Source organism: Taudactylus pleione, unplaced genomic scaffold (assembly GCF_031769625.1).
Source record: "Taudactylus pleione unplaced genomic scaffold, aTauple2 ptg000292l, whole genome shotgun sequence".
NCBI classification, from domain to species: Eukaryota; Metazoa; Chordata; class Amphibia; order Anura; family Myobatrachidae; genus Taudactylus; species Taudactylus pleione.
This window is the reverse complement of record NW_028284694.1, coordinates 3,675,180-3,692,593: the sequence shown is the minus strand read 5'-3', so window position 1 is coordinate 3,692,593 and position 17,414 is coordinate 3,675,180. Positions and strand designations below refer to the sequence as shown.

The 17,414-nt window shown below is 40.9% G+C and overlaps 1 protein-coding gene across 2 annotated transcripts in view; it reads left to right on the top strand.

The window, feature by feature from the left end:
- The window catches only part of HPSE2 (heparanase 2 (inactive)), a 349,622-nt gene that overhangs the window by 254,823 nt on the left and 77,385 nt on the right, over positions 1-17,414 (top strand). For both annotated transcript variants that reach the window (XM_088482773.1, XM_088482772.1), the window contains one exon: positions 8,807-8,854. In XM_088482773.1, the coding sequence (XP_088338899.1) occupies positions 8,807-8,854 (48 nt within the window). The remainder of the gene's footprint in view (positions 1-8,806; positions 8,855-17,414) is intronic.

The following is a 17,414-nucleotide window of genomic DNA, read 5'->3' as shown; positions in this document are numbered from 1 at the left end:
TCGCAACGCTCATCTCTGGCATTGAAATTAGCCTATCATTTGTCTCCTTCTGATATGTATAATATTATAAGCGCTTCTTAGTTTACAAAAGATGGAAGCCCCTTTGATGCGATCCATGAAGTCCGATATGAGTGGTAAAGAATACTGATTCTTAACAAAGCTGGCATCCAACTTCTGTAGTTGTTTTTGCTGGTAAGACCCAAACCAGTAGATTTAGTACCCAGCAGTTTGGAGGGTTGACATTCAATTGCCGTTGATGTGCTTGGGTTTTTTGAACAGTGCCGTAACTAGGGGTGTGCAAGCGGTGCCTGGAACGGCACGATGCAGTCATAATCGGTGCTTTATTGCTGCCCGAGTGTCCTTTAGACACTCCAGACGGGGAACCCTGCAGCTCTTACTGCCCCCCCTCCCTCCACCCCCCGGAGCATCCTGAGTATGCTCTGGACAGAGCAGTAATTACCGGGGCTGCCCCCCCTTCTGCATGGTGACATACTCACGGCGGGAGGGGGGGGGGGGGTCGGCTGGCACAAGGTGCAGAAAATCCCTGTTATGGGACCGGGTTTGAATACCATTAATTGCCAGCTGCTAGGCCTAAACTGAGGCTATTCTAAGGAGGAAGGGGGGGGGGTGTTGAACATCCAAACCTAGGGATGCCTGGGCCATTGCTAAGTAGCAGCGGCCCCTTCTAGTACTCCTAGTACTCCAATTCATTTTGTAATTCATTGTTATTAATTGCACACCGCTGATATCTGGTGGAAGTAAAAAAACTTTTATTTTACCATTTCATTTTATATTTGTGGTCCAAACACAATGGTCAGTGCCAAGTACTCAAATCATTATGCCTAAAAATATTTTGTTAGCCAATCTGGTAAATTTACCCGATTGTCCCACGTGTGACCAGAGTAACTATTGCATTCCAAGCATCAATTGACATGTTTGATAAAAAGCCAATTATTCATATAGTACAGTACATACCTTTAAGCCTAAGACTAAGTTTCTACAGTAGTGGAAATGATTGATAAGTACTAGGTATGGAGGCATAATCATCACCCTATCTTCATATGTCAGCTTGTTTATCTCATTGCAGTGACTCACGTGTGTCTTCCTGTACAATAATTATGTAAATACAGTATTCCAGGTACTGTCTGTATATCTTGCTTCATACTAAGGGAACCTGGTCCTACTGCAAAGGTAGATGAGAAATAATAGGGCTCATTAGATGATACTCTTTGAGATGTAGTTACTGTAACACCCTTTCTATACACATCTAGACTGTAGTGCCGTGTTGTGGTTGTGAATGTGTAACTGGTGTATATCTCTCACCTTTCTCCGTTCCTGGCAGTGCCTCCTCCTGAATCCTGATAGGCCACAGGGTAGGGAACGGCTTTTCCTCCAACAAAAATGGATTCAGGAAACCTCTGCCCTGACACCTCACAACCCCAACTACTAGTGACTATGAGACACACAGGGTCTGCTGCTAAAACCACCACTGTACATTCATTAAATGCAACTGTAGGAAAGGGTGGGTAGCTTACCTGTAATTATATATAAAAAGAACGAATATCAGCAATGAATATGACATGAAATAGAATGAATTGGTATTTGAAATATACACAATTACAAGTAAAGAACACACAGTAATTAATCAGCACCTTCTCCTGTTTCTTTAGAGTATTGAACTAGGAGCTGAAGTTCAGTTCCGCAGAGACAATACACTTCTAACAAATGTTACTATTGTAACATGATAATCCGATCCACTCATACACAATCACTGCAACTACAGCAGGGGTTGTCAGTCCTGCCTGTCAGCTTCACAGCAGCCACCCTCCAACTATTACACTCCCAGTATGGCCTGACTGAACCTTCAGCCTCCTGGCTCCTCTTCCTCTCATCTCACGCAGGGACTCTGTTTGGTGCCAAACCAGTTCCTTTTATAGATTTTGCCTCACATTTTCACCTCAAACCTTATGACCTGTAAGCTACGTATATTTTTCCATCAATCACTTCCAGAGAACTCCCAGAAGGCACTAGGGGTTCTGTCGTTGGCCAGCGACGGCCATCTTTGTGTGGTATATGCTGAAAGCATCCGTCTCGTATCAGCTTCTGCTTAATTAGCTCCTGTGATCTCAGGGATACCACAGGTAAGGAGGGCAAGGGGGCTATATTACCTATTTTCCCAAAATACTAACACCTACACCTCAGTTTGTCCCCCCAGCATGCCACTGATTACTGTAAGTGGTAGTACTGCTAGGCTTTAAACATTATTTGTTTGGTCCTATGTTACTATCCAGATTTATCTAAGTTCATTTGTTTGGTTGTTGCACTTTATGTCAATAGGGAGTCTCACAGAACAATTCATTTAACTACAATACTCTAAAACCTAAATTCTTATGTCTCCGAACATGTCAAGTAAACAAAATAACATAATGAGGATAAAGGGAATTCCAAAATAAATTGTCATTTTAGTTAAAACAAAGTGAACTACACCTAATTGTTTTAAGATTTATATCATCCAATTGAGTTTGTAAGTCATTGTTATTAATTGCACACCGCTGATATCTGGTGGAAATAAAGAACATATCAAACTGGCTTTCAAAACATCTACTGGTCTGCAAGAAAATCCAGCGTACTTGAATGGAGTGAATATTTATAAATGGAGGGTTGGAAATCCCCACACAGGACTTATACCCTACAACAGAAACATCCCAACTGTAAGACTTCAGGAAACGCAATAACAATGATTTGCAAGTCAGGTTGTCATCAATAAGAAAAGCTTCTGTACCGTTTTCCAATATAAGTGTGTAATGTTTTCATCTAGAAAGAAGCCCTATTTTTATTTACTTGTGACTGATGTTCTCTGCATTGATCATCTCTACAAACCTGCACTTACCCACCATACTCCACTTTATCTTCAGATCCCCTTGGTCCAACAGCCGGTCAAAGGCGAAGGCGGTAGCATGGGATCAACGCGTTTGGGGAAAAAAAAAAGGGGCTGATGTTGGCAGACAAATGCGTCCAAATGCACCCTTAGACTGTTGACATTGTACAGCATCAGTGGTTTGCCAGGTCCACGGAAGTGCGGCATTGTTCAAAAGAGTAGATCTGTGGAGAACATCAGTAACAAGTAAGTAATCCTATTTTATTGCAAAAAGTTGAACGCTGTCATAAGTTCACATAGTCTATTAATAAAAATGCTGTACATTGATGCCTTTAGCTTATATCACACTGCATGTCTATAGCTGCTGTATGCATTACACTCTAATAGGTCTTAGCTATCCACCCTCTGACCAATTATTTTGCCTCAATTTATACCAGATATTCTTTGACCAAAACATACAAATATAAGGAGTATTGGAATACTTGCATACATACTAACAATGCAGCACTGTATCTATCAATCTCATATCTATCTATCTAACTCTCTATCTTTCTATCCATCTAATATCTATCTATCCATCTAATTATCTATCTATCTATCTATCTATCTATCTATCTATCTATCTATCTATCTATCTATCTATCTATCTATCTCATATCTGTCACTCTCATGTCTATCTATCTATCTATCTATCCCATATCTATCTATCTATCCCATATCTATCTATCTATCTATCTATCTATCTATCTATCTATCTATCTATCCCATATCTATCTATCTATCTAATATCTATCTATCTATCTATCTATCTCATATCTATTAATCTCATATCTATCTATCTATCTATCTATCTATCTATCTATCTATCTATCTATCTATTCCTTGTTATATTTGATTCTTCCATTCACTAAATTGTATTTACTGTTATATTTGTCTTTGTTGATTTATCACCAGTTATTTATATAGCGCACACGTATGCCGCAGCCCTTTGCAAAGACAATTTGGCCAGTCACATCAGTCCCTGCCCCAGTGGAGCCTACAGTCGATGTTCCCTACCACATGTGTACACACACACACACCTACGCAGCATGGAGAGAATATACAAACTCCACACAGTTAGGGTTGATTGGGAATTGAAGGCCCATGTCAAACACAACACTCTGGTATTTTTTTTTTTAATAAACTGCAATAAGGAGAGTATGTCAGTAAGGACACCTCCACAAAAGCTGATTACTGCCAATGGATTTATTAATGTTGAGCTGCATTGAAATCTGCAGAAGAGACAATGAGACAATGTCCAAGAGCATCTGCTCATGTGGATGAGCCCATAGAGCACAATATTACACGATTACCCTATTGGTGTTTTACTTTTCTGAAGCAGTTTATCAATTAAAAAATGACACTTTCTGCCTTATTGCTCACATCTACTGTCTCACAGGCCTTTTGCTTACACCTTTGAATATGGGTAGAATACACCATTTTCTTACCCTTGATGCATCCGCAACTCGACTACTACAGCCTTTTCCAAAAAAGATTTCCAGTTACCTATTGGTCTCTGTTTCATTTCCTCTTAAATACAATGGGAAGACTTACTGTCCTATCATAGCTTACCTTATCAGCCTCAATACTTTTCAAAACCTTCCACTGGCTATCCATAGCATTCAGAATCCAATTAAAAAAACTCACTCTTCCCAGTGGCATATCTATAATGGATGCGGGGTAAGCAGAGCACACTTGCCTCTGGGTGCACCCTGCGCCCTTGCCCCATTTCAGTTATTTGTGAAGACCTGCGCTTTAAAGGGTACCTCTCTGAAGATGATTTGTAGTGTATAAGTAATGTATTCCATTTGGGTGTTGGAGTACAATAAATTTATTGAATCACAGAGTTCTCAATTGTTAAAAATAACAAAAACATATCAACAAATTAATCAGAAAGCATGATTTAGTATCAGTGTCTAATAGAATTATTTCAAGGTATACATACAAGATGGATAACTGGAAAACTGTAGCTGTATGAGCAGTCACTACAATCTCAGGTCACTGTACTGATGCCAGTTTCATCGGCACCGTCCCAGGAACAGGATCCAGAAGTTTTTATACTGAGAAGGGACAGCAGTTATACCATCAATAAACATTCTCAATGCTATTAAAATACACCTCTATCCTCTGTTTGCGGGAGAATCCTCCTCAAGCCAGATGTGCTGCTTTAACTGTGGCCAGGGTTACCAATTTGGTTGTAACAGTGTCAAGTAATTATTTTTGGAGCTGAGGCAGTGTATATGTATTAACCAGCAGTACCAACTCTTGTATGCAGTGTACAACAGTGCATTGGCCAAATCAATGTATTTAATAGAAAACCCCACCTGTAGGGCATAAAGGACACCTCTATGAGACATCCTTATTCTGGACTACTAAATGGCGCACTTGGCTTGTTGACCAACTGGTGGTGCCATGAAAAACTTGTATGAGCTGCCAGTAGCTAGAAGTGAGCCATAAACATCCAGATAATGGACACTATTGTGCTTTGCAGTTTGAGGCCATTGTGAGAAGATTACAACATATTTTTCTCTTGCTTGGCAGCAAATTTGCCCATTACTAAGAAAAGCAGGGCATAGATTATGGCACGTAGGTTTTGATAGTGTAGGTGAAATTTGGCAGGATTGAGTGAAGGATTTAGTAATTCCCTGAGGAACTTTACAATCTCATTTTACAATTCATATAACCAAATAATAATAAAAAAAAAGTTTTGCAAATTCTGTTCTTTGAGAAAAATAAGCATATACGAATGTTGTTTCTACTTGTAAGCTGGAGATATTGTTATTCACTTGCTAGATCTACAACACAAGCACAACATATTACAAAAACAATCTCCAAATAATTCACGATAAAAATCTAATGATATGCAAAAAAAAGAAAATTATACCATAAAAAATGAGGATTACATTGTATCATTTAATTGTAAAAATGTATATTGAACACTTTAAAGACTGATACATGTTGAAACAAAATACATAAGTAGTTGCTTAAAAGCCTGCTTTAGTAATGACTAGTGGCATGTAAAATGTATATGTAATTTGCTACCAAAGTAAACAGTTCCATGTGAGATATATATTGTATTCCTGATGGCAGGCATGATGCCCGAAACTTTGGATTAAAACTTATTGCTATGTCTAATCAAGTCGTGGAGTGCCGCCATTTATTGATTTGTATATATATATATATATATATATTATATATGAGACTACAGCGCCAAGTGAAATAAAAGTACACATTTCTACAAATATATATATAAAATCAGTATTAAAAACTTATATAAGATCACGGGGAGATAGATAACAGCACACTGCAGATAAAAGTACTCCCTAATAATATAGGCTCTACAGCAATATAATAACAATGGTAATGGTAAAAGTACTCCCTAATAATATAGGCTCTACAGCAATATAATAACAATGGTAATTTATTAAAAAATAGAAATGTGAACAGTGAAGCTGATAAAAAGCGACCAATGTCCTAATACATACTATGATGAAGTGCTAAATAAACCATTGGAAAAATAAATTAATAAATGTGCAAATATGCAAAGTTGTGATGATATGTGCAATAAACGCAAATAAATATATATATAATAATATAGGTTAAGGTGCAAAATATTATAAAGTGCAAATGACAATATAAGGATGACAAGTATAGGTATAAATTATATAAAAAAAATATTTATAACAGATAACAGCTGACCCTATCACATAGGGCAGTACATAAAAATAGCTTACTTAGAAAAAAAAAAAAAAATGCATGTGAGAAATTAAAAAATGGGGATAAAAAATGAAGGGCTTATCTGGATAGAGGATTGGTAAGTTCATGTGAGGCTGGAACCAGGAGTCTCCAACGCATTTCATCCATGTGGTGGACTTCTTCAAGGGACGTAATACTCGTGCAAGGGACCTGATATATATACCCCTTAGATGAGGATACTGGGAAGTGTTTGGAATTGATTATGACCACTTCCGGTTTTCGCTGATTGTATAGTCAATTAAAAAGTCATGGCTACTATGTATCATATGTAGTATTCCTTTGATTAAGTGCATCACTTTAATAGTGTATAATTTTGAATCCAGAAACTTGTTTTTCGGGTGTGCACGGAGTTGACCGGGTCGTCACATGATGTTCGCTACGTCATTTCTGCCCTGCTTGGTGTAACCTCTCGCGTCACTTCCGCCCATACGTAACTATCATATATATACTCCAACATATATTTATATCTATATTTATATATCTATTAATTTTATTTTGTTTATTATTATTAATTATATGCAACTTTTCCTCTCTCTATCCTTTTTTAAAAATTGGCAGTATATGAAGATTTATATAGGGATACACTGGTTTCAACTATTACTGACATCACTTATGTATAATACACATTGATAATAACCATTTCTCGCGACTTTCAGCTATTTAATATGCCTTTCATAATTTGTATATATGATATCACCTATCTATAGTGCTGAACATGTATGGGTTAAAAATCAATACACTATCAAAGTATGGGAATATTTATAATTTTGGACCCATAACCATAATACTAATATTATTCCTTATCATACCATGTAGGTACTAACAGACGTTTATGTACAATAATATAGTGAGACACCTATGGTGGAAATTATATACTTGAGAGCACTATAATGCGTGCGATTATGACAGAAATCAGAGTACCAAGATGGCCCCCGTGTAAACTTAAGTAAAGGTGCAGCAATATGGCCGCTAGCGACAGGAGGAAATGACACAACACTGAACATGATAACGCCCTCTACGTATGGGCGGAAGTGACGCGACAGGTTACACCAAGCCAGGCGGAAATGACGTAGCGGACATAAGGTGACGATCCAGCACAGAAGAGCAGAGAAGCATGAATGCATGGGCGGAAGTGACGCGAGAGGTTACACCAAGCAGGGTGGAAATGACGTAGCGGACATCATGTGACGACCCGGCCAACTCCGTGCACACCCGAAAAACAAGTTTCTGGATTCAAAATTATACACTATTAAAGTGATGCACTTAATCAAAGGAATACTACATTTGATACATAGTAGCCATGACTTTTTACTTGACTATACAATCAGCGAAAACCAGAAGTGGTCATAATCAATTCCAAACACCTCCCAGTATCCACATCTAAGGGGTATATATATCAGGTCCCTTGCAGGAGTATTACATCCCTTGAAGAAGTCCACCACATGGACGAAACGCGTTGGAGACTCCTGGTTTCAGCCTCACATGAACTTACCAATCCTCTATCCAGATAAACCCTTCATTTCTTATCCCCATTTTTTTATTTCTCACATGCATTTTTAATTTTTTTTTATTTTCTAAATAAGCTATTTTTATGTACTGCCCTATGTGATAGGGTCAGCTGTTATCTATAATAAATATCTTTTTTATATAATTTATACCTACACTTGTCATCCTTATATTGTCATATGCACATTATAATACTTTGCACCTTAGCCTATATTTTTATATATATATATATATATATATATATGTATATATATATATATACTTGCATTTATTGCACATATCATCACAACTTTGCATATTTGCACATTTATTTATTCATTCAATGGTTTATTTAGCACTTCACCATAGTATGTATTAGCATATCGCTCGCTTTTTATCAGCTTCACTGTGTGTATATATATATATATATATATATATATATATATATATACAAGAAAAAAGGAGAATTGCAATAAATTTTCAGATATATACTTACAGTCATTTCTGGATTATTTATTATTATTTTCTGGATGTATACTGCAAAAAGGAAGGTTTTCACTTGACAAGTGTAGCGAAACAAATCATAACTACACGTCAACTACAAATGTCCACTTCATGTAAGTAACTTTTTTATTTTCTCTTTTGCAGTTTTATGAAGGTTGCTGGCAAAGCTGTGGATGCAGTTACCTGGCAACAGTAGGTATTCTGATTTTTTTATATTTATTTACTTAATAATATTTGTCTTTGTACAGATCTCCTAGTGGATTTTAATACCCTTGTTTAATTTTCAAAAAAAAGTACATACAGTATCCTCTAGGTAAAAAACAAACCAACATAAAACCTTTCTTGATAAAGCCAACATATTTATTATTTAATTATTAACAGACAGACCTGTAGTACTATGCCCATTCCGGGGTGGGGAAGTGGCAGTCAGTGTGATCACTTCCAACCCACAGCCCAACACCACACACAGCAAGCAGAGGACACTGCTGCTGTGCTCAGCGGCAACGGCCTCCCTGGACCCACCGCAGTTGTGTGCTGGGCTGACAGGTAAGCAGGTAGGAGTGGGTGGCGGGTGGACCCGGGCCCCCACCGGGTCCCTCCAACAAGCCCAAGTCCGGGTAATTAGTACCCACTCCCTCTCACTCAGCACACTCAGCACCCCTGGTGTAGAGGCCAGGAGAGAATGTGTTGTGATATGACGTTGGTATGTATGTAGGTGGCAGGAGAAGTGGGTGAGGACTTTGTAGGTGAGAGTACAGGAGCTTCAATTGGATTCTGTTAGGGACGTGGAGCCAGTGAACAGACTGGCAGAGCTGGAAGGCAGATGGAAATCGGTCACAGCAAATGTAAGTTGATCTATCTTTGGAACTACATAGAGCAATAAAACAAACAGCTACATAGGATGAGGACAAGGGAAGAGGACAGGGTAACTCACTGCGGAGCCTATTCATAAAGATGAATGGGCCCGTTACATATACCGTAACAGAAGTTTCTGCTTGTTTTAACTATTATTATTATCATTCGTTTTTTATATGACGTCCCAAGGGTTCTGCAGTGAGTAGTGGAAACAAAACAAGATAGGAAAAAAGGCAAAAGACTTACAGTACAAAACATTGCAGAACATGGGATTCATGCTATTTAAACATTGTTTCAGGTGCAGTCACAGTACCCCCAGAGGTAGCATTTCCTGTAACATCAATAGTGGCCGATGTGGCTGTCGCATAATCATAAAGCCCTTGAAAAAATGTCAGAGCTGGATTGCCGGTACTGATGCCATCTGCAGATGACGTTACTTCCTGGTGTCTTGCTCCTTCCTATTAGAAGGATTTGCAGAGAGCTAAGAGGATCCATTCACATCCCTCTATCTCCTCCAGCCCTCAGTGCACATGTATACTGTATGCTCATGCATGTGCACATGCATTGCCTGTCAAAGTAAACTTTTGCTGCTACATTTTAGCTGCAAAAGTGGCAGTGCTAGAGATCGTGGGACAGCTGCTTTTCAAAGTAACTGTCCCAGAACCTGAGCAATACTGAATTGATACTGCACTTTGATATCTGCTACAACGTGAGGCAAGATGGACACTTCATTAATGGGGGCACTATCAGGGCTTGATCATGAATAGTCCCTGTATCATGACCGGTAAGTAGAGGTGAGTCACAGGGAGTGCAGTTCAGCATCCAATGAGTCTGTACCCAACTTAAGGGCAAGCATACAGTTTTGGAGTCCCTAAATGAGGGCCACTGATGGCATGGGTACTGCTAGCAGGCTCACATGCTAGAGGGAGGGTCTGACCTGTTGGAGGTGGAACTGGCAAGAACAATAGGTCAAGAGAGGAGAGGAAAGTGGAAATGTATGAGGAGGGATGGTGTGGGCATCATGAAAAGGTGTGTTTTCAGTGCAAGTTTGAAGCTGGTGAGAAGGGAGGGTTGCAAAGCTGCTGATTCTCAGAGTTGGGAGCAAAGCAGAAAAATAAAAAAAGAGCAACTTTGCACTTGGTCAAACCATGCTGAAATGCAAAGGTTGCACATACATTTTTTTCCAAGCAGAGTAAATGCTGGCTGCTTTTGCATGCAGCCCAAAACATACAGGACATCTTTATTTTCACTCTGCAATTTACTCTCCAAAATCTAAGTCCTTCTGCACATTTTAAATCCCCACCACAACTGAGGGAAAGGGGTCAGGGAAGGAACTAAGGTAGAAGGGGAAAGGGCCAAGGAAGTGACCGTGGGGTAAGATTGTCAGGTAGAAGAAGGGTCATTGGTAGCGACAGAACAGGAATGGTCAGAACAGGAATAGTTAGGGAGGTAAGAGGTCCACCACGAGACAGCAGACCCATGGAGACTGACGCAATGAAGAGTTTTGAGCAGAAGCAGGTGATCCAAGTCAGCAGATTTATCTACATGAGGATGAGAACTGTGATGTGGCCATTGACTTTGACAATGAGAAGGTCATTGTTGACCCTAATGAGGGTGGTTTCCATGAAGGATCACAAAAGGGAAGTTAGAAATAGACAATCCTTTCAAAGAGCTTGGAGGCACAGTGCACGAGAGAACTAGGGTGGTACTTAGGATCACAAAATTGTATATTATTTTACACTTCTTTTCCAGTACATTTATACTTGTTGTTCCACAGACCTTTTTAAATGGTTTGACCCAAAAGCTAGTTTCTATATAATCCCTCTAGTGAGACGCAGTCAAAAATGGATTCATTCTGGCTCTATCTTGTAAATGACATGTTAGCATTCTTCAGTATAAATTTGGCTGGAATAAGTGTTTGTCTATAGGTGTCTTTTCTTTCTCTTCAGCCTTGGAAAAGCAATGTACAGCTCTGCTGGGAATCTCATGGTCTGCAAACATATATTCTGAAAGAAAAATACACAAGAATCTGAATCTGGCAACTTTTTATTTCATATCACATTGAATGAGTTTTACTCCTTCCCCCTCTGGTCATGAATAGTTCTCTTGTAGCCTTCACCCCCTATTCCCGTACAGAAAATTAATGTATTCCAAAATGTTTGCTTGTGTGGAGATAGCTATCTTTTGGCACTATATCTATTTAGTTAGCGATGTAGGATTTGTTCACTCATAGGGCCCGATTCAGAGGTAGATGGCAGTGCCGAGATGTTCGCAGTCGACCAAATTTTTTTTTTTGTACTGCGCACGCGACAGAGACGCAGCACAGAATCGGACACAGTGGTGTTTTAAGAAGTGGAGATGTTGCCCATAGCAACCAATCAGATTCTACTTAACATTTATCTTGCACCTTCTAGAAGATAATAGCTAGAACCTGATTGGTTGCTATGGGCAAGATCTCCACTTCTTAAAACCTGCACTTTAGTTAATATACCCTAGTGTCTGAGATTTTTAGTGGGCGTTTCTGGGAGGTAACGGTGGGCGTGGATGAAGCCGACGCGGGTGTGCCACCAAAGGCAGCCTGGTTCAAAGACCTACAGCTGCTCACACAGGAGGACATATTCAGATGGGAAAACTGCACCAGCCATATAGGATAAAGTCACTATAAGGATGCAGGGTTTCTTCACAGTCCATCTTTTCACTGTTCTGTTGTATCCCCCATCCAGCCTATGAATATCCCCCCACTTCCTCCTCTTCCTCCACACGCCTGCCATCTGTATTCACTAAAACCTTCTCCAGCTTCTCACCGAATTGGGCAGCTGGAGAATTTACGAGAAGCTAATATAATGCATCCATATATTAAACAAGTACCGATCCCAATAGGAAACAATAAAAAGCAATGATTATGGGAATATCATATGTTATGTCTGTGTAAAGAAGTAAATGAGGCACAGATAAAAGTATAGAAGTATTGGTGATAATTGTTGTACCTTTCTATTTTTATTTTAGTATTAAAAATATATTTTGTATGCAGAATCTACAGATGAGCCACATGTCCATCTTCTAGCAGGGACGCTTTGTGAGAACATATCTTGGAATATGAGAGTCCTGTGAGATTCTATTTCCTTCTAACAACAATACTAATGAAAGCACATAAGTGTTACTTCCACATCCTTAAATCTGGCTTCTAGATAAGACGGGCTGTTTTAGGGATAAACTGGAGACACCGTTGATTTCTATCTGCTAGTCTGTACACACAATCACTTTTAGTTGGGGGGGAGGGGTTTTAAGAGTTTACCAGAAAATCAGAGACAATGAAATAACACACAGGTGTACCCATCTAATAGATAAATACGAGTACTTGATGTGAGGAGACAGTTCTTGTAGTGGGAAGTGGATGCATATATTTAAATCAGAATTTATACAGGTTTTGCTGTTTATATCATTCGATTAATGTAAAGCGACCATACACTGTGCAATTACAGGGCCGGTCAGCCAATTATCCGATGATAATTGCACTGTGTATGGCCGCGTCCAAGGACAAATTATCGCACTGTAAAGCCGGGTACACACTAGACGAAATTTTAAACGAATTTGCCGATAACGATAATTTGTTACAACAAATTCTTTAAGTCGTCCAGTGTGTACGCACTATGTCACCGACGAATGCAGCATTGCCCCCGCCGTCATTCCGTCGCTGCCGGCTTCGACAAGCATGTATTCACTTGCCGATGCCGGCACCCCACCGGATCCCTTGCGAGAGAACGAGGTACACACTAGACATCGTCTAGTGTGTACCCGGCATTAGGCATGCAAAATCTTCCAGCATGCTCAACAGATGCAAAGGATAACTATCACGATATGATAACGATCTGACAGCGGATATACTCACCATCAGACAGTCAGACCAATAATCTGACAGTGCTTGGCTATTGGGCTGTTTGTCTGATGGTGAGTTTTATCTCAAAGTCTATGGACAGCATTACATTGATAAATAAAATGTATATAATTACAAATGGGTCAGTAATTACTAGCTCGTTTTATTGTTACAATACTCCCCAATGTTAAAGTATTGTAATATTAAAATGGTATGCGTTTGGCATCTCGACGGTCGTGATGCCGCCACTTACAAATTACCGGCGCCAGAGTACCGATGCCGGTCAGAATCCTGGTGCTGGTATCCCGATCGCCGGGATGCCACAGATTAGTAACGGGGTTGGGGAGAGGGTTAGGTTTAGGGGTTAGGCACTAAGGGAGGAGGGTTAGGGTTAGGCACTAAGGGGGGAGGGTTAGGGTTAGGCACTAAGGGGGGGTTAGGGTTAGGGGTTAGGCACTAGGGAGGGTTAGGGTTAGGCACTAAGGGGGGAGGGTTAGGGGTTAGGCACTAGGGAGGGTTAGGGGTTAGGCACTAGGGAGGGTTAGGGTCAGGCACTAAGGGGGAAGGGTTAGGGGTTAGGCACTAGGGAAGGTTAGGGTTAGGCACTAAGGGGGAAGGGTTAGGGGTTAGGCACTAGGGAAGGTTAGGGTTAGGCACTAAGGGGGGAGGGTTAGGTTTAGGGTGCGGGGAGGGTGAGGTTAGGTTCAGGCACTAGGGGGGAGGTTAGGGTTTGGCACCAAAGAGAGATGGTTGGGAGAGGGGGAGGGTTAGCATACTGACCAACATGTGTCGGTATGTTAACCCTGTCGGGATCCCGAGAGCACAGGATCCCGACTGTCCGGTATTTCATACCATTTCCATTAAAATATATATGTATAAATGGATATATCCGAGTCGTGGTTCCAGTTTGGAATTCGGATTTTAAATCCGAATTTACGAGTTTTGGATTGCATAAATTACAAGATTTTAGCTTTTTAAAAACTTTTTATCAATTTTTTATAAAAAGAATCCAGATCGAAAACCAAAACATGGGGTCACATATATAATATATATATATATATATATATATATATATATGCTGTATATATTTATATATATATATACACTGTATATATATATATATAACTCTGAGGATATTTAATGGTGTACAATTATTTACATATATAGTTAAATATAATCCCCATTGTATTATGTCAAATTATTTAAATCCATTAGCAGATGTATTTCTGAGCGATGAAAGACAAAAGATATCCCTTGAAAATTCCAGTGGCTGTGCTGAACGATTTTGACAAACGACGAACGATATCGCATGATATCATTCAGGGAGTGGATTTTTTCTCTGCAGCGCTCTGTAGCTGCTGCTAATAACTTTCGTTGTTCGTCGTTTACCGCATATAAACTGCACGATATTGCTAATATCGTACAGCTATATGCGATAATTGACCAACATGTTGGAGAGATGTTAGATGCGATTTATCGGCCACGGGAGTGCGTATCTGTCATCGTTCAGGGCCTATCCATTAGCAGATATAATGAACGATTGAACAATGTATCGTTCAATCGTTCATTTTATCTGCTAATGGATAGGCCCCTTAACAGTTGCTACTCATAAATTCTTGTGACACATCCAGCCTGCATGTTGAGAAACGCTAAGCGTGGTGGACAATGTCGAGCTGTTACTGGCTGCAAGTTCTATGCAGTCAACAGCTGCAATTCTGCCTCTCCCCCTGGGTCCCAGAAAGGCCTTCACCTGGAACTTTTATTTGGTTTAGCTGCAGTCTTATGGCGCGTACACACGATACGATAAAAATGCACAATATGAACTATAACGATATCATTCATATCGTTATCGTTCAGATCGTTCATTTTTAGGTGCCTTCAACCCTGAAACGTTATCGTCCATCGGCCGTGCATGCAGGCCAAACTGGTCGATATCGACCAGGTTACATAGGGACCCGCAATCGATATCGATCATCCAGCACACCGGAAAGGTGCAGGGAGATCAGTCAGCGATATTATTATCGCTGACTGATCGTACCATGTGTACGCACCATTACTTGGAGAACTGGCCTCAGTTTCCTAAGACTTGCTTCCATTTTTCAAACCAATCTAGACCAAGTTATGGAAACCTACAGTATGCTGACTAATGCCGCATACACACTACACAATATGTGTATGCGGCGATATCATACTCGGCAGGCCCGGCGGGGGTGCCGGCATCGGCGATGCCGACCAGCTACGGCCGACAGCGTGGGGGGGGCACGGCCGTGAATGCTAGTGTTTATGCTAAAAACGACCAGCGGGAGTGTGCGTCGCTGGTCGTTTTTAGCATAAACACTAGCCGATATTTATAACGATATCGTTATCGCTCAATTGTTCAAAATATCGGCTAGTGTGTACGCGGCTTAAGCTTTAAATTTGCAACATTCAATAATTCCAGATTTTTATTATAAGCAATTACTATTAATAGTAACAAGTATGTGTAATTATGGCCTGATTCAGAGATGGTTGCAATGTCAGTGTCACAGGCGCTTCCTTGCTTTGCTCTAGTGAGGTTCTGCAAATTCATTTGTAACTGCAGCAGTGGCATAACTAGTGTATTTGGAGCCCAGGGCAAGATGAAAGACAGAGCCCTCCCCCTATGTGCCTTCGGGGCACGCCAAAAAGTAGGTGTGACCACATGCCACAAGGGGCGTGGTCATTGAAAAATGGGGACGTGGAAACATGACACAACACCATTTCTCGTCACTTTGTGAACATTCCTTTCCATTCCATATGCACCTTAATGCCCCCAGAAGTAGTGCCCCTCTTGCAATGCCCACTGTAGTAGTGCCCCTTATGTAATGTCCCCAGTAGCAGTGCCCCATGTAGTAGTGCCCCAGTTGTGCTCCTTATACATTCCACTTTATACAGTGCCCCCAGTAGTACACCCTTATACAGTGCCCCCAGTAGTGCCCCTTATACAGTGCCCCCAGTAGTGGTCCCCTCTATGCAGTCCCCCCAGTAGTGGTCTCTCTTATGCAGGCCCCTAATAGTGCCCCTTATACAGTCCCCGCAATAATGCTCCTTATACATTGCCCCCAGTAGTGGTCCCCCCTATGCAGTACCCCAAGTGGTGGTCTCCCTAATGCAGTTCCCCTTATACAGTGCCCCCAGTAGTGGTCCCCCTAAGCAGTGCCCCCAGTAGTGCCCCTTATACAGTGCCCCCAGTAGTGGTCCCCCCTATGCAATGCCCCCAGTAGTCGTCCCTCTTATGCATGCCCCCAGTAGTGCCCCTTATACAGTGCCCCCAGTAGTGCCCCTCATACAGTGCCTCCAGTATTGGTCCCCCCCTATGCAGTGCCCCAGTTATGGTCCACCTTATGCAGTGCCCCCAGTAGTGCCCCTTATACAGTGCCCGCAGTAGTGCCCCTTATACAGTGCCCCCAGTAGTGGTCCCCCTATGCAGTGTCCCTTATACAGTGCCCCCTATACAGTCCCCCTTATACAATAGTTGTGAACTATTTTCATCATTATTACCCCCGTACCCACAGTCCAGGTGTGCGGGGAAGAGCCCCGGGCTTCAGACTAAGCCTGGGGTTTCGGGAGAGGGGGGGCCCCTTCTTGTGGATGCGTTCTGTGTACGTTAGATTCCACATGTACAGTACCTGCCCAATGAAAGTGAGACTGACACAGCAACTGATGAAGACAGACCTGTGCAGGAGGTACTGAGACTGTGGGGTATATTTACTAAAGTGAGAGTTTTTAGAAGTGGAGATGTTGCCAATAGCAACCAATCAAATTATTGCTATTATCTTCTAGAAGGTGCTAGTTAGATGTTAAGTAGAATCTGATTGGTTGCTATGGGCAATATCTCCACTTCTAAAACGCTCGCTTTAGTAAATATATCTCTGAGAGTAAAAATAAGAAAGACAGAGGGGAGGGGGGGAGGAAATCAATTGTTTTTAGGTCCCGTCTAAAGTGACCGGGAGCTATTCAATTGTTTAAGCTGTTTGGCATGAGTTTGGGCTGCGCGCCCAACCC